The sequence below is a fragment of the Ursus americanus genome, chromosome 2 (genome assembly GCF_024610735.1).
Source record: "Ursus americanus isolate L20-20 chromosome 2, mUrsAme1.1.p, whole genome shotgun sequence".
NCBI lineage: Eukaryota > Metazoa > Chordata > Mammalia > Carnivora > Ursidae > Ursus > Ursus americanus.
Genome location: NC_142128.1, coordinates 7,520,445 through 7,542,480, shown reverse-complemented (window position 1 = coordinate 7,542,480; position 22,036 = coordinate 7,520,445). Strand labels below are relative to the sequence as shown.

At 54.0% G+C, this 22,036-nt stretch overlaps 2 protein-coding genes and 1 long non-coding RNA gene across 3 annotated transcripts in view; 1 reads left to right on the top strand and 2 right to left on the bottom strand.

Moving 5' to 3' along the window:
- Positions 1–4,801, bottom strand: part of ZAN (zonadhesin) — a 33,236-nt gene extending 28,435 nt beyond the window's left edge. Inside the window, exons 1-6 of the mRNA XM_087867806.1 lie at positions 4,404–4,801; positions 3,382–3,434; positions 2,787–2,933; positions 2,342–2,613; positions 2,073–2,160; positions 1,211–1,363 (exon numbers count right to left, since the gene is read on the bottom strand). Coding sequence (XP_087723932.1) covers positions 1,211–1,363; positions 2,073–2,160; positions 2,342–2,613; positions 2,787–2,933; positions 3,382–3,434; positions 4,404–4,480 — 790 coding nt within the window. The 5' untranslated portion in view covers positions 4,481–4,801. The remainder of the gene's footprint in view (positions 1–1,210; positions 1,364–2,072; positions 2,161–2,341; positions 2,614–2,786; positions 2,934–3,381; positions 3,435–4,403) is intronic.
- Positions 502–20,206, top strand: LOC148110471 (uncharacterized). The gene is made up of 5 exons (XR_015726847.1): positions 502–565; positions 1,918–2,124; positions 10,497–10,588; positions 10,709–10,746; positions 19,393–20,206. It is a non-coding gene; the product is annotated as an uncharacterized LOC148110471 (long non-coding RNA).
- On the bottom strand, positions 12,059–15,074 carry EPO (erythropoietin). Its single transcript, XM_087859848.1, has 5 exons — positions 14,984–15,074; positions 13,924–14,066; positions 13,581–13,667; positions 13,146–13,325; positions 12,059–12,996 (listed from the first exon to the last, which is right to left on the bottom strand). Exons 1-5 carry the CDS (start codon positions 15,072–15,074, stop codon positions 12,841–12,843), a joined length of 657 nt encoding a protein of 218 aa, XP_087715974.1. The 3' UTR covers positions 12,059–12,840.
- Positions 20,207–22,036: the final 1,830 nt, after the last annotated feature.

Below are 22,036 nucleotides of genomic sequence, written 5' to 3'. Positions count from 1 at the left end.
CAGCTGCCTAGGATCAGCCAGCTCTGAGGTGGGCCTACAACTGGCCGAAGCCTTCGAGCCTTCCAGAAATGCTTGGCAAGAGTGGTAAGGACGCAAGCACTGCCATATGAAACGCAGCATCCTCTCAGAAGCAGCAGCCAGAATCCCGTCCTTTGAGTTCTGACGCTTTAGGTCCCCCAGAGTCGTGTCCTCTTCCGGTTCTTGACCCACTGCATATAGTTGACTCACACAGACTAGGGACAGAGACTAGTAACAGAGAACTGAGCCAAGGCCTAGAACCCGGCATCTCCCCACCCCCAGCAGCTCAGACAGCCAATCAGCTTGGACCTCGCTCCGTGACGCAACTGGTAGCCGGGGGAGGGGAATAAAGCCGCGCAGGCGTGCTCTTCCCTGACTCCCACGCGGTCCTCCCCGGTGAGAACGCTCGCGCAGGCCTTTCTGGAAAGGCGGGCTTTGGGAAGGCCGGAAAAGAGGGCTGGACGGGAGGGAGGCGGAGAGTGGGGGGAGTGGGAGAGAAAAGAGAGGAAACAGCAGGGAAGGAGGAGGAAGAGGAAGGAAAGAAATGGTAAATGGTGAAAGAAAACGCAAGGAGGGTGATGATGGGATAGCTGGTTGGTGGAAAGAAGTGGGAGAAAAAGAGAAGATGGAAAAATAGGAAGCAAGAGGGAAAAAGCAAGACAGAGAATATTAAAACAGCAGCCAACATTTACTGAGGCCGCTGGGCTTGGCCTGGGGTGCTAATGCTGTGAGGCGGTCGGTGAGATGCAGAGATACGCCAAGTGAAGGGAAGGGGGTGGTTCTCCAGGTCTTTCTAGAAGGCAGATCTCAGGCAGCGGGAAAGAGCCCAGGAAGGAGAGCCTGCCGTTGGAGTGAGCCGAAAGGACTTATGGGTGGTGGGGGGAGACGGAGGAGAAGAGAAAAGAACAGGAAAACGAAGGGAGAGGATTGAGAATGGAGAAATGCAAAGGGACGGAGAACAAAGCAGGGGGGGGACTTAGAAAAGAAATTAGGGAGCATGGGTTAGGGTTAGTTTGTGGGACGGCATTGGTCAGCCGAGTAACTTGAGCGGACGGAGGTTTGAAGTTGCTGGGGTTCACCCCAGGCCATCCCAGGGCAGTTACTGTCCGTTAGTCAGGCAAACATCATAAACTCCTGCAGGGGTCACTAGAAGCCCAGAAAGGCAAAGGACGGAAGTGTGGCCGTTACTCACTACCAGGGCTAGAGAAATCATCTTCAGGCCCCACGTTTGGCACCCCGGACAGCCCCTTCTTCTGGACCCACTTGGCCCCAGAGGCTGTTGGGATCCAGCTCCAGCCACAGAGATCATTTGGAACGTCGAAGCTGCACGTCTGCATCATGCAGACTGAGGGGGAAGAAGAAGGGGAAGGGAGGATTTAGCTTTTTCTAGGAGGATGAAGCTCCAAAAAGTATGCCTTAGCCTGGCGTCAGAATTCTGTCCCAGTCTGTGTCCTGCTGTCAGCCACGGTGGGCTTTTGAGGCAGATACAGCCCCACCCCTTAACGGTTTATTCCTGGGACAGATTGTTTAAACTGTGCATTAGTTTCCTCATCTATAACTGGGAACAACAGTACCCGCCTGTGGTAAATTAGATCATTTGTGGAGAGCAGCTAGCATAATCCTGTGCTCAGTAAGTGTTAGTTCCTTGCACTCAGCTTCTGGAATTTTCCTTCACTTGAATTTGCTCCCCTTGAGTCTCTCGTGTCAGCTTAGAGGGCTGATTCTGGGTGAATCTGGGGTAACGGTGACCAGACATCCCGTTTTGGCCAGGAACTGAGGGTTTCCTGAGATGCAGGACTTTTCAATGCAAAAAGAGGGACAGCCCAGGGCAAACTGGAATAGTTGGTCACTCTAGAAAAGGTATTACCACAACCCTGTTAAAAGAGAACCTCTCTTTAGGTGTGGCTGCTTCAGGATTCAAATGTGTGAGATGTGGAGGTAGAGGAAAGCAAGCAGCCCCAACTCGGGAGAAAGCAGGGTCGTGGTCCCTGAGGTACTTCTGCCGCCCTGGGCAGCTGGTGGAGTCAGAAAAGGGAAGAGGGACAGAGGCTTACCCCGATTGCAGGAGCCCCGATGGATAGAGATGGCATCCAGAGAGATGTCCAGGTAAGCTGTGCTGCCCCTTACTCCTTCAAACATCACCTGTGGGAGAAAGGAGGGGACCACCCACCCTGTAAGCTCCTTTGCCTCGGGCTCCCAGTTTTCCTGCCTGAATTCAGATGGCCCAGCCCCGCGCCCCCTCTTTGCTCCAGCCCCTCCTGCCCACCCCCCGACAGACCCAGATAATACCCCCTGGGGCTCAAGGCTCTGCCCTCGGCCTCACCTGGCTGGGCAGGACAAGCCCCATAGGCACCGTGACAGCGGTGGGCATCCAGGAGGGGCTCTGGGTGTTAATGTGCTTCCAGAGCAGGCTGGGGTGCTTTTTCTTGGTGTCCCTGAGCAGTAGCAGTCTGAGCTGGGCGCCCCACGACAGCCCAAACATGTGGTAGGCGAAGTGCACACAGAGGGGGCCTTGCTCCCAAATGGGGGGGCTGCGTAGGCGGGCCACCCCGCCCCGGTGGAAGGTGCTTGATTCCATGTGCAGGTAGTAGCCCTCTGGGGGAGGCAGAGCCCAGGATGGTGAGGAGGCCCTGCCGCCCCTGACAGCTGCCCCTCCCACCCCCCATCTGGAGTCCAGGAACCCACTTCCAGCTGCCTCCCTTCTCCCTGCGCCCAGGTCTGCCCGAGCCGACCTCCCAGCTGTCTTCCTAAACCTTAGGCTTCCTCACCTCCATTGGGGTACCCCCCAGGGGGACCGGTGCTGCCAGTGGGGGAGGGCCCACTGGCTCGAATCCAGTCCCCGTCATCTGTGGACGCTTGGGTCCAATCACAGAGGGGTTTGGAGTCATCCTCAAAGTCACACTGGGTGAGAATAGCTGGGAAGAAAGGACTGCTCTGAGGCCAGGACGGGGGAGAGGGCCAAACTGGGGGGTGGGAGTTAACGGGTTGCTAAGCGCAGAGAAGGCAGCCACTAGGAGACTTAGGGTCCAGAGCAGAGCCTCTTAAGAGAGAATCCAAGAAATAAGAATCTCTTAGGAGAAATTCAGGGCAGAGGTCAGGGCAGAATGGCTTCTGGGACAGGGGTCGCAAACTGGGGTCCCTGGGGCTGGATTCAGCCGGGCAGACAGGCTTTGTCTGGGTGCATACATTTTGTTGTTAATTTGAACGTGACTGTTCCAGGTAGGGCTTGGCCTCTACTTCTCCATGTCTCCTCCACCCTCTAACATTCACTGCATGTCTGTGCCATCACTCAGCCCCTAGGGCCCTGGAGGTGGCCACCCCGGGGAAGAAGAGAAATCTGAATGGTGCTGGTTTCCAACTCACAGTTATCCCTAGAGCTGCGAGCAACTGCCTTCCAGTCCGGAGGCTTCTCTTTCCTTGGGGTTGATTTGGAAAAAGGAGAAAAGAAAAAAAAAAAAAAAGAATACTGGTTATTATCAAGAATCATAAGTGTCGAAGATATGAGCTTTCTGAGTGGTGATTCATGGGAGATTTTTCCTTTTGTGCTCGCCATATCGTACTAAGGTGTAGGCAGTGAACGTGTGTTTACTTGTCTTCTTTAAGGTTTTCAAAAGTCCTCCTCACACTAAATTCTCATCTATCTCCTAAAAAAAAGAAAAAGCATCTCCCCTCCGAGCTCCTCCCGTCCCCACGGTTTCCCTCAGCGCCTCTGTGCCCAAGGTTGCATGCGTGGGAAAGCCTCGCTTGAGGAGGTACCAGTTCCTGTGTATGGAGGACTCAAGTGTTCGCACCTGGGAAGCTCTTTCCTTTGGGCTGAGAGTGGGGATTCTGTGGGTCCCATGTTGCCAGGTGGGTGGCAGGTGGTCCTGCCCCAGCTACAGGCCACTGAACATATAGATGAGTTACAGAACGATGGCCCCTCCTCACCCGCTGAACCCCACAGAGAAGCCAGCTGCCCCTCCCCAGGTGGCGTGGGCCACACCCAACAGCCCTCCGCTCTACTTGTGCAAGTTCTATTTGCTCAAATCCCCCCAAACAAGCTCCAGGACACCAAGCCATCCATCATGTCTCACTGCCTCTACCCGAAGTCTCCTATCTGCTGAATTTGCCCTGGGTTCGTCCATTTTCTGAGGGCCCCACCTCTCCTCTGTCTCCCACTCCATGCCTCCTCCCTCTTCTCACACCTGGGCTCTGTCCTGTTCCTGCTGAGCTTCTCACCCCTTAGTTACAGGCTCTCGGGCTGCAGGGTTCCCCCCACCATTCCTGTTCATCATCCTCTTTGTCCCCAGGGCTGTGTCCTTTGTCGTTACCCTGCTTGCCCCCTCCAGCTTTGCCCCTTGCCCTCCCTTGGAGCCACGCCTGATTACCCCCTGAGCCCAGCTTACCGGACAGGGGTAGGCATGTGGCCCCGGCCCCAGGCAGCCCCCGCCAGCAGCACCAGAGTCCAGACTGGAGGAGCCATGCGGGACCTCAGAGGGGGCTTTCAGGGGAGAGGGGAAGGCACAGTAAGCCCAGGCACTTTATCCGCCCCTGACCCTCCTCGCTTGACAGCCTTTGGAGGATGCCATGAAAACCAGACAGAGAACACGGGAGCACTCTGGGAAATGGAAACTACAAGGGTGGAAATGTAAAATCCAACGAAGAGAAATGAAATGAGAGCAGGAGAGAAGGAAAGCAGGAAAGCCAAGAGAAAGAGACTCGGAGAATCCGTCTGGGAAGTCTAACATCCAACCAAAAGTGTTCAAAACAGAAAGAACCAAGGAAAAAAAATGGCTTAAGAGAAACCACCCAAGAAGATTTCCTGGGACTGAGATACAAGTCTCTTGATTAGAAGGGGTCTCGTGTGATGAATGCAAGGACACCCACGGAAGGCATGTCATGAGATTCGAGAGTGGCGGGGGGAAGAGAAGACCCTAACCACTTTCAGATAGAAAAGAGCAGGTCACGTACTAAGGATCAGGAATCAGCATGGCGTCAGGCTTTTCAATAGCAACCATGGGTTCTAAGAGGCCATGGAACATTGTCGGCAGAATTCCAACAGAAAGTCATTTCAAACCTAAAATTCTGTCGCTGGCAACAGTGGCATAAACGACTGGCCGGTCAAATAAGGTGGGACTGGAAACTCTTCATGGCAAAGAACAGAAAAAATCAAGTCCCAGAGGAACACGTGCCCCCAGCCAGTAAACATCGGAAAAGAGGTTCACTAGTACTAAGGAAAATCCTAATCAAAACCACAGCTGTCACAGTGACCACCGTTGAAGGGACTGAAAGCGTTGCGGGTTGGCCAGGATGTACGTAGACACACTCATATACACTGATGCTAAGACTGTAGGTTGGGGGAAGCTTCTCGGAAAGTAATGCGACAGTGACTCCAACTTTCTAGCGTGCGTGGTTTTGACCCCACCTTCCCTTTCTAGAATCTCCCCACAGATACCCGTGTGTATTTGCCCAAATCCGGGCAACCCTTAAAGATGATCACTGTGGCATGGTTTACAATAGGAAAAGTCGAGGTTACCTAAATGTTTAGCAGCAGATAGGCTGTTGGATCGTAGTCAAGGAATATTTTTTCATAAGAAGCAGTATTATGGAGGTATTAAACAGAACGGCGCTCCTCCAAAAATTAAAAATAGACTTACCATCGGGTCCAGCAATTCTACTCCTGGGTGTGTAGACCCAAAAGAAGTGAAAGCAAAGACCTGAAGAGATGCCTGGACACCCGTGTCGATGGCGGCAGTATTCACCATAGCCAAAAGGCGAGAGCAACCCAGAGTCCACAAAACAAAATATGGTGTATTCGTACAACGGGATATCATTCCGCCTTTGAAGGGAGGAAATTCTCACACCTGCTGCACCATGGAGGACACGATGCTGAGTGAAACAAGCCTGAGACGGAAGGACAAATATCATAGGATTCAACTTATCCGAGGTACCTACAGCAGTCGAACTCTTAGAGACAGGAAGTAGAATGGTGGTTGCCGGGAATAGGGAGTTAATGTCTATTGGGAAAGAATTGCAGTTTGGGGAGATGAAAAAATTCCGTGGATGGCCTGTGGTGATGGTTGTGCAACGTGAATGTACTTAAGGACACTGAAGGGTACACTTAAAAATGGTTAAGAAGAGGGGTGCCTGGCTGGCTCAGTGGGAAGAGCACGAGACTCTTGATCTTGGGGTCGTGAGTTCGAGCCCCAGGTTGGGCGTAGAAATTACTTAAATAAATAAGATTTTTAAGAAAGATTTAAAAATGGTTAAGAAGATAAATGTTGTTATGAGTCTGTTTCCACAATTTAGAAAAATGATATCACTTGATGTTCTAACACTGTTTGTTAAAGTTTATTCCTTACTTTAAGAAGAAAGGAATGATGGTAGATCTGTGTGTTGTGACAGTGGAAAGAGAACCTGCATATGTTGTTAAATGAAAGAGGCGAAGAGTCCAGAACACAGACAACAGGAGGGGCAAGCCAGCTCTGCGAAGGGAGGGGGTGGGGAGGGGACGTTGCCAAGGCATATTTAGCAGTGTCTGGTTTTTTGTTTGTTTGTTTTTTAAAGATGTTATTGAGAGAGAGCACACGCAGGGGGAGCAGCAGAGGGAGAGGGAGAACCAGGTTCCCCGCTGAGCAGGGAGCCCGACGCGGGGCTCAATCCCAGGACCCTGGGATCATGACCTAAGCTGAAGGCAGATGCTCAACTGACTGAGCCACCCAGGTGCCCCTAAAGATTTTATTTTTAAGCAATCTCTACACCCAGTGTGGGACTCAAACTCGTAACCCTAAGATCAAGGGTCACAGGCTCCACTGACTAAGCCAGCCGGGTGCCCATAGCGGCCTCTGCTTTATCTGTGGAGTAGGAGGTGAGTAGGGAAGGCTGGTGGCAAGCAGGTCACAGCAGTCCCCCTCTCAGGGGGGCTCCATGCCAGTCCTGCCCAACTCACCCCTACCTTCCAGCTTGTGTTCGTGCCTGCCGCCCTCCTCCGGCCCACGCCTGCCCTCCCACCTTGCCCCAGCATACTTCACAGTCACTGGGGCTTCTGTCCACATACACCCCTCCGAGGGGCTGACCACAGGTGACCAGGCAGATAAGCACCTTGGTAGGGACCGTGTGAAGGGGTCCCTGCCCCAGGTCACTGGTGACAGGAAGGGAAGGCTTTTGGAAAGAGATGACACATGAGGGGCTTTCTAAACCACAGAAACATGGTAATGAGGCAAAGAAATTGGGGAGGCACATCCAGGAAAAGAGAATGTTCCAGGCTTAGAGGGAGCGCGACATTTTTGAAGAAGGGTCTGTGTGGGGAGCGCCTGGGTGGCTCAGTTGGCTAAGCATCTGACTCTTGACTTCAGCTCAGGTCCTATCTCTGGGTCTTGAGATCTAGCCCTGTGTGGGGCTCAGAGCTCAATGTGGAGTCTGCTTGAGACCCTCTCTCCCTTTCCCTCTATCCCTGCTGCACCCTGCCCAGCCCGTGCGCACACGTGCACATGCACACCCACGTGCTCTCTCTAAATAAATAAAATCTTAAAACAAAAAAAAGGGAATGGCATGCAAGTGTGTGTGTGTGTGTGTGTGTGTGTGTGTGTGTGTAACACTGGGAGGAGGCAGGGACCCTGTCTTGGAGAACCTTGAGGAGCCACCAAAAGTATTTAAACAACCAGGGTGACTTGATCCGACTTGTATTTTCAAAAGTGCGCTCGCGCAGCCTGGGCAGATGTGGACCAAAGCGGGGCTGGCTGGAGCTGGGGAGACAGGAGAGGAGGCTGTCAAGGGTGAGAGATGGTGGTGTAGTTGAATGCTAACATCCAGACAGCAGGAGTGGGGACAGGAATGGATCGAGAACTTTCTGGGAGCCATAAACAGCCGTTCTTGCGGGCTAACCTCACTGAACCTGCTGTCCTTCTCACTGCAAAATTATTGTCCTCATTTTCCATGTGTAGAAACTGAGCTCTGGAGAAACGAATCCTGTCCAGATTTCCCATATCCCAGCACACCCAGGTGTTCCTAGAAACCTTCAGTTTCGCTTGCTTCACCTTGGCAGCCCCCTACTCTCTGGCAGCAAGTCTATGCCCAGGGCACCGGGCCTTTGCCCCTGACAAGTGACGCCTGGGGCAACCATTCTCATGAGCTGTCAGGGAGGGGCTGGCACAGCCGTGCACCAGGCATTGAAGCCGAAAGTCCCAAACCGCCTCGCAGTCCTGGGGACTCCTGCCCAAATGAGCACCCATAGGACCACGGAGGGGTCAGACCTGGGGAGAGAGAGATCCTCTGCTTCTTGATATCAGAGCGGGAGATGGAAAGGATGCCCAGCCCCAACCCTGATCCACCCTTCCTCCATACCAGGTTAGGAGAGCAATCAAGAGAGGGACAGAGCCAGGAAATGGTTAACCCAGAAGAGCGGCAGAAGCCAATTGATCCACAGCCCCTCCTGGTTGGGCAATCAGTCCTCTGAGGGCTGCTTTTGCTGACCTCTCTTTGGCGCCACAGAGCCACAGAGCGGGACAGTCACAGCTTCCAACCTGTCTGGGGTGGGGGTTGGTGCACAAGGCAGGACAGGATGGGATGGCAGTGTGGAAGGGCACCACTGGGCTCTGCATTTTGGGGGGGGTCACAACGCACACGGCCCCCAAGGGTTTGTCACTTGTCAAGCCCAGCAGATGCAGGCACAGGTGTGAGGGACTCCGGCATGTGGAAGAACCCCGGAAGTACTCGAGAATTAAAGCCAGTCGGCTTCGCTATGTTTCCTTGGACACTTTGCTCACCCTCTCTGGGCTTTCGTTTGCTCTTCTGCAAAATGGAGAGACTAGCACAGCTGTTTATTTTAAAAGAAATTGTGTGCGGGTCATGTAATTATTTTTACTGATCAATTTTTAAAAATCAAGAGAGTTTATGGACGTTTGGGCATGACTCACATAAGTTGGGAAACCATACTACTGTCTGCTTCTCTGTTGCCAGTCATCTTTCATAATGTCATTTTATGATGGAATTTTAGAGGAATTAGCCTCAACCAGCTGGAAAAAAGCGTAGTTAACATTCAGCTTAGATTCCAATGTCTAAGAGGCCCCATTTAGCTAACTCAAATCCAGCAATACTTGTCTGCTATGATGAGAAAAGGATTCTGAGTAGTTCCAGGAAAATCTTAGGTGACCTGTGGGCTGGGGTCAGGCAGGTGCATTTGGTCAGCCTGATGCTCAGGCCCAGGGAGAGGCTTTGGGCCAATAGGTGGCAGTCAGGGTGGGAGCTAGGGCTGCAGGAGGTGGCTGAGTTGGCCCCTAGTGCTGGGAGACTTGGGTGGTGGGGAGGATAGGAGGGAAGAAGTGGGAGCCCAAAGTAGGAGATGGAGTGCGGAGGAGATTTTCTTTTTCTTTTTTTCTTTATTTTATTTTTTAAAGATTTTATTTATTTATTCGACAGAGTTAGAGACAGCCAGCGAGAGAGGGAACACAAGCAGGGGGAGTGGGAGAGAAAGAAGCAGGCTCACAGCAGAAGAGCCTGATGTGGGGCTCGATCCCACAACGCCGGGATCACGCCCTGAGCCGAAGGCAGACGCTTGCTTAACCGCTGTGCCACCCAGGCGCCCCGAGATTTTTTTTTCTTAAGATTTATTTGTTTATTGGGGGGGGGGACACAGAGGGAGAGAATCTCAAGCAGACTTCCTGCTGAACGAGAGCCTTGATCCCATGACCTGTGAGATCATGACCTGAGCCAAAACCAAGAGTTGGACGTTCAACCAACTGAGCCACCCAGACGCCCCCTGGGGAGGAGTTGCTAGTGAGAGATGGATGCCTCCTTGACCTGGAGCTGCTTCCTCTCGTCCAGCCACTCCCTCTACTGTCCTTTCCCTGCGATCCCTGCTTCTGCTAGAAGAGGGAATGGGGAGTCAGAGAGCCTGGCTCCTGGTTCTTATACAGCCTGGGCAAGGCCCATCATCTCTCTGGCTCTCAGTTTCTTCCTCTGCGAAATGGAGATCCTCTACCATGTCTGCCTTCCTCATGCAGTTAGGAGAGCAAATAAGAAAATGCCCAGGAAAGCACCTCGTACATCGCAAAGCACTCTACAAACAGAAGGCATCGTCATTAAACAGTCATGCAACCCGCGGACTCAGAACCGGCTGCGTTGGCTCCCGTCCTGCCAGGAATTTAGATGCACTCTCTCCGTCATCTACCCGGTGGAACTTAGTTATATTCTCCCCATCTGGTCAATGGGGATGATACCTGATGATACCTGAGGGCTTCCCCTTTCATGGACTTGTGGCGAGAATTGCAGCAGATCACGTGGTCGCCAGCTTTTAATATGTTGTGAATCATCATCATAATAGTACAGAGGAAAGTTCACATGCCCAGCCCGCACTTGGAGACCCTCTGAAATCTGGCAACACCCTCCTCGTATGTGTGTCTCTTCTCAGGGACTTGGGCCCTCACCAGGTCCTTCCCACCCCGGGCCTGTCCATACAAGCTGGCTATACCGTTAATGAGCTCGTGTCTTTCTGCCTCCAGGGGAATGCCTGCTCTCGGAGGACACTGGGCTCCTGGAGGCGCAGACTGTCATTTCGCGTTTTCCTAGCACTCGCTGCAAAGGCTGCCCCATGGTAGGCACTCCGTAAATGTGGAATAAATGAGTTACATTTTTAATGTCTTAACATACTGGCCTGGGTCATATAGTTCAGGTTTTATTAACTTTTTTTTTTTTTTTTTTTTTTTGGTAATAGAAAGCAGTAAGCAGTCTGAAGAGAAGTCAAGGAATAAGGTAGGTGGCCCTGACTTCTGGGGAAAAAAGAGCCAGGTACTGGGTGGGCCCAGGGATGTCTAGGTGGCACATCAGGCTGAGATATGCTTGGGGATTATGAGTCCTAAACCTTGTGTTTGGGTCCTAGCCTCCATTATTAGCTGCATGCCTTGGGTTTCAGGACAACTCTCTTAGCTTCGATGTTGCCAGCGAGAAAGACAGATTCCTCCCTTCCCGATTCACAGCAGTGGGGCAAGAACCAGATGCCATCTGTGGAAACCGCAATACAAAATTTTATTGGAATGTGCAAAGATCACAGCCCTCCAAGTTCTTTCGTGTGTAGATTTCTCTAACATTTCCCAGTAGGGCCTGAAGAGGGCACTGTACCCCAGGAGCTGGATTGGCCATGGTGAAAATTCTCCTTTGGGTCCGCCTCTCTGTTGATTCCTCCTACCAGGCTTCACCCCTGCCCCCAGCACACACATATACTTGGCAAATACCCTCCAATCCCCCAACCTACCCATAATTTGCCCAGCTGCAGATTGCAGAAATTCTCTCTTTTGCATATTTTCAGGGGTGCAGGCTGAGTTCTCTACGTTTTGTGATATGAGCAGAAAGACTGATCCCCACAGATATGATAATGGCCAGGACTGGGATCCCCATACAGCCCTGTGACACCCTTTGCTGTCCTCGCAGGTCTCTCAGGGGGTACTTTGCAGCTGAAGTGTTATTTCTGGGAAGGAATTTGAGATGGATTGTTGGAGTAATGGGTAGAATTAGAAGTAGGGCTGGAGAGCAGAAGCTGAGTTAGTTTGTTCTGTGTTCCCCATCCCAGGGGAGCAGGGAGCAGGTAAGGATTATGAGGAAGGATAAGCAGAAGAGGGAGGGGGTAAAAACTGGGGCACTGGGGGTTCCTGCTGTCTTGGCTTTGGGCAGTTATTTCTTCATCTGTTCCATGAGAATGACAGTGGAAACTTTCTCATAGCGTTGTGTAAGGAATAAAATGAGGTCATGTGAGCGAACCATCTAGAATAGCCCTGGGCACGGGAGTGAGTGCTCAGTGAGACCCCTGTTGGGGAACATGGCTCCTTCTGCAAGTTCCAGGAGAGAGCAGTAATGGTGAGCATCCCCAGGCAAGGAAAGGGGTCAGCTGGATTTAGAGGTAGCAAAGGCTGATGCGGGAATGTGGCTTTAGCCAGAAGCACCACGGAGAAGAAGGAAGAAATAATAAGGGTCCAGTGGCCAGAACCGGAAGCTGCCACCAGCCCCCAGAGGGGTTCCTGTTTCCTTGATGGCAGCTGTAGCTCACTGAAGAGGGTTGCCAGCTGCCTACTGAGGAATAGCCTTGAATGGAACCACCTTATTGACCAGCGTGGGCAGAGCTTTGGCCTCAGGCCCAGTGGGGTCAAGAGGTCAGACAGGCCATGCAAGGCAGCACGTAGGGCCCGACCCCCTCCACCTCTAGTTTCCCAGGACTGTGGCCTGCTGCCAGGGTGGGAGCAGGGCCAGGGAAGTAGGGGGCTCCCAGGAAAACAGAAAAGTCAAGAGCCATGTTGTGGTTTCAGTTCTTGCCAGTGAGATTGAAAAATACACAAAACTTGGTCCCAGTGAGAGCCAGGGGCCAGCCCCCATCCCATCTTCATGGCTCCCACCACCCTTGGTCCAGTGGGCTCTTGCTGTCATGGGAGTCTCCATGAGACCTGGAGAATTCATGGCTTGCCACCTAAATTCTCCAGTCCCTCCTGTCCCTGCCTGATAGGTGCAAAAAGTGGTCTCCGCCCTCTAGCTTGTCCTGGCATCACCGTTCAGCAGGGCACCACGGTGAGTTTTGGTGTCTCCCCAGCAAGGCTCTGTCCCCAAGTTTAAGCTGACTTCCTCCGAATTCCTCCTGCTTCGGGGCCTCAGGCTGGCCCTGTGACATCCTTAGATCTGAGTTGAGCTCTGAACAGTTCCTCTGGCCCTTGAGATGTCACCCCTGGCCGTGGAGTGTCCGTGGGACAGGCTGGTGCTGAGCTGCTCACCCCTCAACAGGGGTCAGGAGTGGTGGTGCAGAGGCGTGGCACGGGCGGTGGTGGTGAGTGAAGTGGTGGATGTGCCCAGGGCAGGAGCACCTGGTCACCTGTCCCCTCTCCTGCAGGCCTCCCCTGTGTACAGCGTCAGCTTTCCCCGCAGGAAATTGGAGTAGATTCGGAAAAGTTTGCACAAAGTATCAACAGTGAATGTTCGGAGTGGAGCAGCAGAGGCTTCCTCTGGAAGGGAGATGGCCTCCTTCTGCCAAGGAGAGAACAGAAAGTTACCGCAGTGCAGGGGTCCCTGGAGGGAGATGGGATTCGGCACAGAATTGGAGCGGGGATGAGGAGAGCCTCAGTACTTCTTGGCAGGACCCTTCAGACGGCAGTGTGAGGGAGGCTCCTACCCACCTGGGCTCCCAGCGCCCGAAGCAGGGAGGTGAGGCTGCGCAGGCTGCTGATGGCTTTGTCCACGTGCAACCGCAGGGTCTCAGACAGCTGCGAGGAGTTGGCCAACAGGGCCTGGCCCCGCAGGATGGCTTCTGAGAGCAGGGCCAGGCCCTGCCAGACTTCCACGGCCTGCTGCCCGACCTAAAGGAAACGGAGACTTGGAGTCAGCAGCCTAAGCCAGCCCCTCCCTCTCAGCAGCCCCAAGCACCAAGCTGAGCAAAGTGAAGGCTTGGAATCAGTTGTGTTGAATGAATGAATGAATGAATGAACGAACGAACAAAGGACAAATGAATGAACATATTGCGTTCAGCCCTCATCTTCTTCTGTCATTCTCCCTCCCACCCCATCAGGTTCCCAAAATGAGACTCCCCAACGAGAAGGAAAAAATAAACTCACGTCCATCCTTTTCCAGGTGTAGAAATTAACCTTGGTGTCTGGGACGGTGATATTCTCGCTGAAGCTGCAGCCTTGAGCACAGCCCATCTGAAATGCACGACCCAGGGGGTGGGGGTGGGGGGGGTGTCAGTCTTCCCAAAAGCTCCCTCCACCTTTGCCCCTTACCTAGCTTCCAGGTTTGCATCGGGGACTACCACTTGCATCACTTTTACTGGGGGCTCTGGCTTCCCACCTCCACCCCTGAACCAAGTGCCAGGAAGGGACTCAGGTTCCTGAATCTTGGAGGATACCCCTGGACTCCTGAGAGTGAGTTCTGTGGAATGTCCTGGGGAGGGGGCCTCACCGTGACATTTTCGGCCTCCCTGGCCTCCAGGATGTACCTCTCCAGGACTCGGCTGTCACAAATGAGGCGAGGGGGGGCGCCCAGGACTGGGAGGCCCAGAGGAAGCAGCAGCAAGGACAGCAGAAGCAGCAGGGCAGGACATTCTAGAAAAGAGTGCCAGACTGAGTGTGTGGGTTTGGAGGGGCCGGTTCACACGTTCCGCTCCTCTGCCCCCAGCGAGGCGCTCCCGACCCCCACCTTCCCAGCGCTCAGGTTCTGCCTCCTTTGCCTTCATTCAATCCCGCTGCCGAGCGCACACCCCACCCCCTCAAACTACCGGCATCCACTTCTCCTGGCCAAACTTCAATCCCTGTGTGACAGAGGCTTCCCCTCTCGCAGATCCCGGTGATTGCTCCAAGATCCAGGTATCAGCTTTCTCCTCACGCACGTAGCAGCCCCTCTTCTCCCCGAACCCCCAAACCGACTCTCCGTGTCCAGGTCAGATTTCACCTTTCCCGGGGACTCCCTAAACCCTGCCGGCACGTGGAAGCTGCCCCACCCCCCTTGCCCTTCCGGGGTCCTTGGCAAGTTGTCGGTCCTTGAACCCAGCCACCTCGGGGCCACTAGCTCCAGCGGTAAATTCCTGCTCAAACAGGGGCCCGGGCGGGCGGGGGCTCCTCCGGCCGGCGAGTACTCACCGCACGCCCCCATCTCCGTGCCTCCCCCGGCCCCTCAGCGACCAGGGGCTCGGCCGGCGCCCTTGCCCAGAGCCCTCATCCCGGGAAGCGCGGTGGGGCAGGGCTGTCCCCAGGGCCCGAAGGAGGGGGCCACCGTCCAGGGGCCGCCGAGCCGGGGTCGCACAGAGCGAGCGCAAGGCTCTTGGTCAGGGTCCGCGAGGAGTGGGGCGCGGCGACTGGCCGGGGTTGGCCCGGGGACTGCGGCTCGGCCGGGGGTCGGGGCTGTTATCAGCATGTGTGCGTGCGTGTGTGGGGGTGGGGGGCAGGCTGTGTGCGTGAGGGGTCGCCAGAGGTAAGGGCCAGAGGGGTCAGACCGGGGCAGGACGCCTGGGTCGGGGGCTCACCGGGGCGGGAGCAGAGCGGCTGCAGGCGCGGAGCGTGGCACCGGTCTGCCCGGCCGACCCCGGGTTCTGGGAGGCGCGGCTGGGTGCGCATCCGCGGGAGGACTACCATTCTGGGAAAGGCTGGGGACCCCGACGCTACCCCCACCCGGGGCGGGGGGCGCGTCCCGGTCTTGGGCGGGGATTCAGGGCTGGGAGCGCTGACTCCTGCGACGGAGCTAGCTTTGGAAGCCGGGAAGGTGCTGGCAGAGGCAAGGCAAGTTGCCTTCCTTCTCAATCCCAGTACTTGTTCTAGAAACCAGTGTTGTTGGTGTTGAGGAATTTGATGGGGGCACACGGAGTAAGAAATTTGGGGGTCTTCTCTCCCCACTCTTTACTTTTCTAGGACTCGGGAAACCCAGAAATTGAACTTTTAGGGCACTGGGCACATGTTATGCAGGACACGCATGCACTCTGACATCCTTTTTGTTTTTTGTTATTTTTGGTTTTGACCTGTGATATAGGTTACCTGTGTGGCAAAATTTGTTAGAACTCTAAAACAGAGCTATCCCCCTGACTGATGGTGATTCAGATTTGCATCTAAGCCCCAGGGGCTTCTAGGAAGCAGCAGGGCAAGCCCCCTAGAGCCGGAGTCTGAGGCTGGCTGGCCTCTCAAACCGTGGAAGGTGGTCCCAGTCCTGAGCCTCAGTGCCCTGACCCGCCAAATGGGGATGATGATGTCCTAGTTCAAAGTCCTACAAATACAGGTGGTTATATATCTTCCCTCACTTCCTTCTCAGTTCCATGAGATTAAAGATATTTTATGCGCATGATCAGTGCCGCTTTTGTGCAAGTCAGCTGCCTACACGCTTTGCAAGACAAAAAGATGTGTTTGAGAGCTAGCTCCTGCCTCCTGGAGTTTGTAGCTTACAACAGAGATAAGATAGGTACACGGGGCAGTGCGTGAGGACCGGAGTGTTCAGAGCCCAGCACGAAGAGTTTGGAAGAGGCAGAGCTCACTGTTAGCTGGGGGAATAGAGGAAGATTTGATGCAGAAGGTGACATGAGCTCAACCTTGAAGGGCCAGTAGGATTTCAGTAGGAAGAGACGTGAGGTGAGGCTGAAGCTAGATCAGCAAGGGGAAGGGGGGTCAGGGGGGTCAGGTGTGTTGGGATGGAGGGTGTGGACTGCAAAGGTGGAGGAGACCAGGCCAGAGGGCTGTTAGGGAGCAGTCAGGTTGTGAAGGGCCTTGAATGCCACTCTTAAGATGTGGATTTGGGGTGCCCAGGTAGCTCAGTCGGTGAGCGTCCAGCTCTTGGTTTCAGCTCAGGTCGTGATCTCGTGGGTGGGTCGTGAGATGGAGCCTCGCATGGTCCCCGCGCTCAGCAGGGAGTCTGCTGGAAAGATTCTCTCCCTCTGACCCTCCCCCAAATGTGCGCGGGCACCCGCTGTCTCTAAAATAAATAAATCTTTAAAAATTTTTAAAGAAAGGAAAGAGTGTAAAGAGTGGGAAGCACTCATTCATTCATTGGAGAAATGAATATTCATCTAAGAAGTATATATGAGTACTAATTGTGGCCGGGGACCTGGGGGTAGAATGAAACAAAGGGGGCCTGCCCTGGTGGAGCTGACGTTCTAGTGGCGAGGGGGACGACCAACACAAAAATGAATAAAAGACGATCTCCCATGGCAATAAAGGACCAAGGAGAGCAGAGAGCAGGGGTGGGAGGGACCAGGAGTGTTGGAAGAGGCTGCGGGTTTAGATGGGTTTAGATGGAGCAGTCAGGGAAGCCGTGGGGAGGATGACTTGAATAAAGGCGGGTGGAGGCGAGGGAAGGAACTGTGAGGTGGGGAGGGCATGATTAGAGAGGGTGTCAGGAGAGGGAGAGGCAGGACGCAGAGGCTGGCATGCTTCCCGTGGGAAGGCACGAGGGCCTGACTTGCACGGATCCTGCCCCCCTGCCGTCCGCACACCTCCAGCCTGCTCTGGAGTCCCTCCTCAGTCCTGGCATACTGACTCCCAGTCCGCACATCCTGCCGTGCCTCTGGTCCCAGTTTCCCTCTCAGCACCCAGGCAGCTTCCCAGCCCTGCTTGGCCTTCGGAGCCCGGTTCCGCTTCCCTCCCAGATCCCAGCTGTGGGAGAAGCACACGCACACTCACGTCCACACACGTCCACACATGCGTTCTGTCCCGGCCTCCCACCCACCCCCCCAGCCTCTGCTGTCCGATCCCCTGACTCCTGCGTCACTGCCCTGACCTGACCATGGAGAGGGGGCCAGGGACAGATGGGGGGGTAGACACCGCCTGAGGAGACGGAGGAGAGGAGGAGCCTTATGGGCTGTGGGACCTACTGCTTCCCTCATAGCAGCTTGTTGGAGGCCTGCCTTCACCCCTCCCTTCCAGGGAGGAGGGGAGATGGGCCATAAGCACCAGCGCCCAGGTGCTGGGGCCTGCTGGACGGGGCTGCTGCTGGCTCATCTGGGACTTTTGGAGAGAGCCCTCTGATCGCAGCTCGGGAGAGAAGGTGCAAGAGAGGATCTTGGTCCACCCCACGCCCACCCCGTAAGCTGTAGTAATCTTACCAAAGGGCAGAGCCTGGTTTGGGGGCCAACTTCAACCCAGGTGCTCCTTGCTACTGCCCAGCAGGGTCCAGCTATGTGCCCTTGATATCACGGAACCCTGAAAACCAGAGAAAAAACAGGAAGCTCCTTGGGGCTCCCCCTCTAACATCTACCACCCCCTGCCAGTGCCCTCTCCATCTGCCTCCTTGTGTCCCTCCGGCATGGTGCTGGCCACTGCAGAGGGTCTCCTCCCTGACCTCTCCAGTCAATCCCCACTAACTTTCCCATTGAATATCCTTGTTCGTGTCACGTCCCTGAGCAGGAGCCCGCTGTGGCTCCCAGTTGCCCCAGAACTAAGACCCTCTCTGCTCTGCCATCCACCTACCTCTCCAGCCTGTTCTCCCACTTTGCTCATTCCCATTCCTTCCATCACATGAACTCGGTTAGATGCTTCCTGCCTTTTGCTCACTCTGTGCTTTCCACCTGCATCACCTTCTTATGCTATCTCTCCCCCTCCCCATTCTTCAGAGCCCAAACCCAAGCCTTAACCTCCTCTATGAAGCCTTCCCTGATCCCCCCGCAGAAAGTTGTCTCCTTCTTCTGCACTGCCATCATTTATGGACGAGGCTCAGGCCTCCTGCCGGCTGGGCCACTATGCACAGCTTTCAAGATGGAGCACTGCACAACTCCAGGGGGCGCCATTCACACAGACTCGCTGGGAACGGTACTGTCTGGCGTCATGCAGCACAGGTGCCTTGTTGACCAAAAAGAGCAGACGACAGTGTATGGCGCTCTCATTCGCCTTGGTACCCCCAGGGACGCAGCATGTTTTCTATTTATGGTTAGGTGTGGCAGGTATTAGGTGGTGCCTCCACTCCAGACACCTCAGCCAGAGAATGGGAGACCTAGAGTGGGGAAGTGTGAGCCGCTCATCCTCTGAATGCTTGCTGGAGCCAGCCGGGACAACCTGGCTTTGGGATCTGGAGGGCCTGTGAAGCCTCCATCCACTTCTGAGCAGCAGCCACTGAGGCAGGGTCTGAAAAGGGATGGGTGTGACAGGAGGATGGCGGGGGTGGAGGCAGGCTCTGTTCCTGGCAGCCCATTCAGACTGAAAGTCCAAGGAGAAGCAAATTTACAGCTCCCCTGAGCTGCCCCAGACCCCAAGACAGCACGAAGCCCCAGCTGCCTGGATTCGTATTGGGGACGGAGGGAGGGGGGGCTCTGGGCCTCTCTGCAGTGGCTCTCAGCTTGGCTGGAGAGTTCAGCCAGCGGCCCACAAGACCTTCTGTGCTGGGAAGTGAGGTGGCCAGGGACTGTGGAGGGTGTGGTGGGGGAGGGCTTCCTGGCCCTTGCGGAGTTGGGAAGGGAGCAAGAATGCTGGAGAACAGATTCCTGCTGGAGAACCAAAGAAAGTCCTGTCCAAAGGCCAATTTGGAGAAACTGAGGCAAGGCTGCCTGCTGGGCCATAAAGTAGCTAGTAGAACTGGACATCCAGGTGTCTTGTCTCAATAGGCATTGGCTCTGTGGCCCAGCAGCTTAAAGGGGGTTGTCCTGTAAACAAGGCAGCCCAGATTAGTGGCCTGAGCTCTGCCACTCACTCGGAGCCGGCTTGGACTGGTGACTTGACTTCTGAGCCTGGCAGATGATAGTAATTGCTTCCCAGGGCTGTCGTGGGTTATGTAACACCGGGAGTAGGGTAATCAATAATGCTGGTTGTTCTAACTCTGCTTTAGTGTCCCTCCTACTTATCCTCACTTTGGAGGCCTAGAGACCACATCTCCAGCATATTCTCCAGACTTCCTCCAGCACCCTCCTTATTCCCTCTGGGGAGGTGAGCACAGGCTCATGGCACCTTATCTCTGCCGTTGTAGCCGCCCCGCCGAGCAACTCACCGGAAGACATCACGAGAATACTGGGGTGTGGACGGAGGTATCTCTGGGTATACGCGCTGACTGCACTGTGGAGAAACTTGTCCCTGAACACAACCGAGTGAAATGGAGTCACCGTGGGATTGCTGGTGGGTTAAGATGCAGGTATCAAGACTATAGGCTCTTTCTACTTAGAAGAATATAGGCCAAGATCTCCTCAAGGGAAGTTTATAGAAGCCTTAGACATACTCGTAAGCATCCAGATTTAGCGAGTATTTTCCCAAACGGTTCATGGTTCACGGAGAACCAACAAATATTGAGAACCTATTGCTTGACCCCATAGGCATCCCCTGACCTATATGTAAGGGAGCCTTTCTGCTCCTGTCCCGTTTCATGAACCAGCAAATGAGTTTAATACTTTCAGGAAAGTATATTTTTCTTGTAGCAAACAAAATTCACAGACTGAACTGGAAAGGATCTAGGAGGTGCCATGAAAGCGAAGGTCCACCCTCGGCTTGCAGTGGCAAGACATTTGGTGTTTCTCAAGGGAGCAGAGGCTTGTTATAGAGTGGACAGCAAGCTGTCCTCTTGTGCATCTGTCCACGCAGTGATATTAGTTACTGGATTGGGCAATGAAATCACTTCTTGAGATTACCTCATCAGTTTGATAACTAACTCCCCTGATCACCCCACCTAGAAAACAGAACAAAGGAACAAGCTTTGTAAAAAAAAAAAAAAAAAAAAAAAAAAAAATTGTTTTATTACAAAAATGATCCATGATCATTGAAAACTAGAAAATATTGCTGGGGCGCCTGGGTGGCACAGCGGTTGAGCGTCTGCCTTCGGCTCAGGGCGTGATCCCGGCGTTATGGGATCGAGCCCCACATCAGGCTCTTCCGCTATGAGCCTGCTTCTTCCTCTCCCACTCCCCCTGCTTGTGTTCCCTCTCTCGCTGGCTGTCTCTATCTCTGTTGAATAAATAAAATCTTTGAAAAAACAAAAAGAAAGAAAATATGGCTAAACCAAAACACATGAATGAAAAGCACCCATAATGCCATTAGGAAGGCAGTCTTTTTTTTTTTTTTTTTAAGGTTTTATTTATTTATTTGAGAGAGACAGCATGAGCAGGGTGAGGGGCAGAGGGAGAAGCAGACTCCCCACTGAGCAGGGAGCCCGACGTGGGGCTCGATCCCGGGACTCCAGGATCACGACCCGAGCCCCCAGGATCACGACCTGAGCCCAAGGCAGACACGTAACTGACTGAGCCATCCAAGCGCCCCAAGAAGGCAGGATCTTAAATGGCCATGTCCAGACATCTTTCTTGGTGGGATCACCTTCACTTCACCCCAGCCCTCCATGTAGTTGGACATCTGCTGCCTGAGGAACTATATTGAGCACAGACTTCTAGTCCAACTTCTCCAGAGGTTCAAGGGTTTACAGAACACGCCATTCTTCTGCCAACTCCTGACCAAACACCAGGAACTCACCTGAGACAGTACAAGGCCCTTTGTAGGAAGCTCATCACCCCATCCAAACCAGTTCATGTGTCCTAAGGGCCTGTCTTCTTCCATGCTGGGCAAGCCACAAATGGAAAAGCTAACAGAACTAGTAGCCTGGCCTTGTAAACCACACACACACAAATCACCTTTCTTCCCCTCTCCCGGTTCCCACGAAGAGGCCCGAAACCATTTCTTCGCAAAATGGCTCACATTACGGCTTATGGAACCTGTACTAATGCCAGGGACAGTTCCAAGCACTACGCCAATTATTTGTCTTTTTTAAATCTGTCTTACTCCCTGTTGACTTTAGAGGACTGGTTTATACCTTTCTGGGAAGGCCAGGCGCTTAACACAGATGCCTACAGCTAACGCGTGCTCGGTAATGCTACAGAGGATGAGCGGACGTCTGCATCCTCCTCCAAAACAAAGCATTTCCACTCTGGCCTCTGCGGATCTGGTTTTGAAGTTGGAGGTCACTTCAAACTCACTGTGGCTTCTGTCGCTGTTGAGTAAAAAGAAGGGAGGGGGCGCTGCATTTGGACACACCTTCTGCCCCTATCCCCAGCCCTGTTGGAAGACGCTTCAGAGTCAGCTGTTGGCCTCCCTATCGGAGTTCCCTGCCCTGCCCACCGTGCCTGGACTCCAGGAGATGCAAGAGCCTTCCCCACGCCCCCTACCTGCCCACACACAGAAGGGTGAGCTCCCGGACCCTCTCTTCCTTCAGCGGCGATGTCTAGGGGCTGTTTCCACAGACCTGCCACTGAGGGAAGCCCCACTGGCAAGCAGTGAGAGGAATGGAGTAGAAACAACAACAATTAGGCTGGGAGAGGTAGCTGCCAAAACAAACCAAATGCAAAAGGGCTGCTTGCCACCACCTCAGCTGGGCCCAGGCCAGGAGCACAGAGAGACAAGAACACATACGTGCCGGGGGACACATAGTTCCAGCGAGCTCTCTGTTGGCTCCCCATTCTGCTACTGGGGGGCTCCGGGGCAAGGGAGCCTTGCAGTCAAGGCTGACAGGGGGACGAGGTGGGCAGTAGGGAGGGTGGGGGGTTGTCTGAGAGAAATGTCTTTCATCTTATCTCCCTTAAGTCTCCCCAGTGCCTCCTGCTTTCTAGCTACCCTGAGTGACCCGAGTCCCACAACAC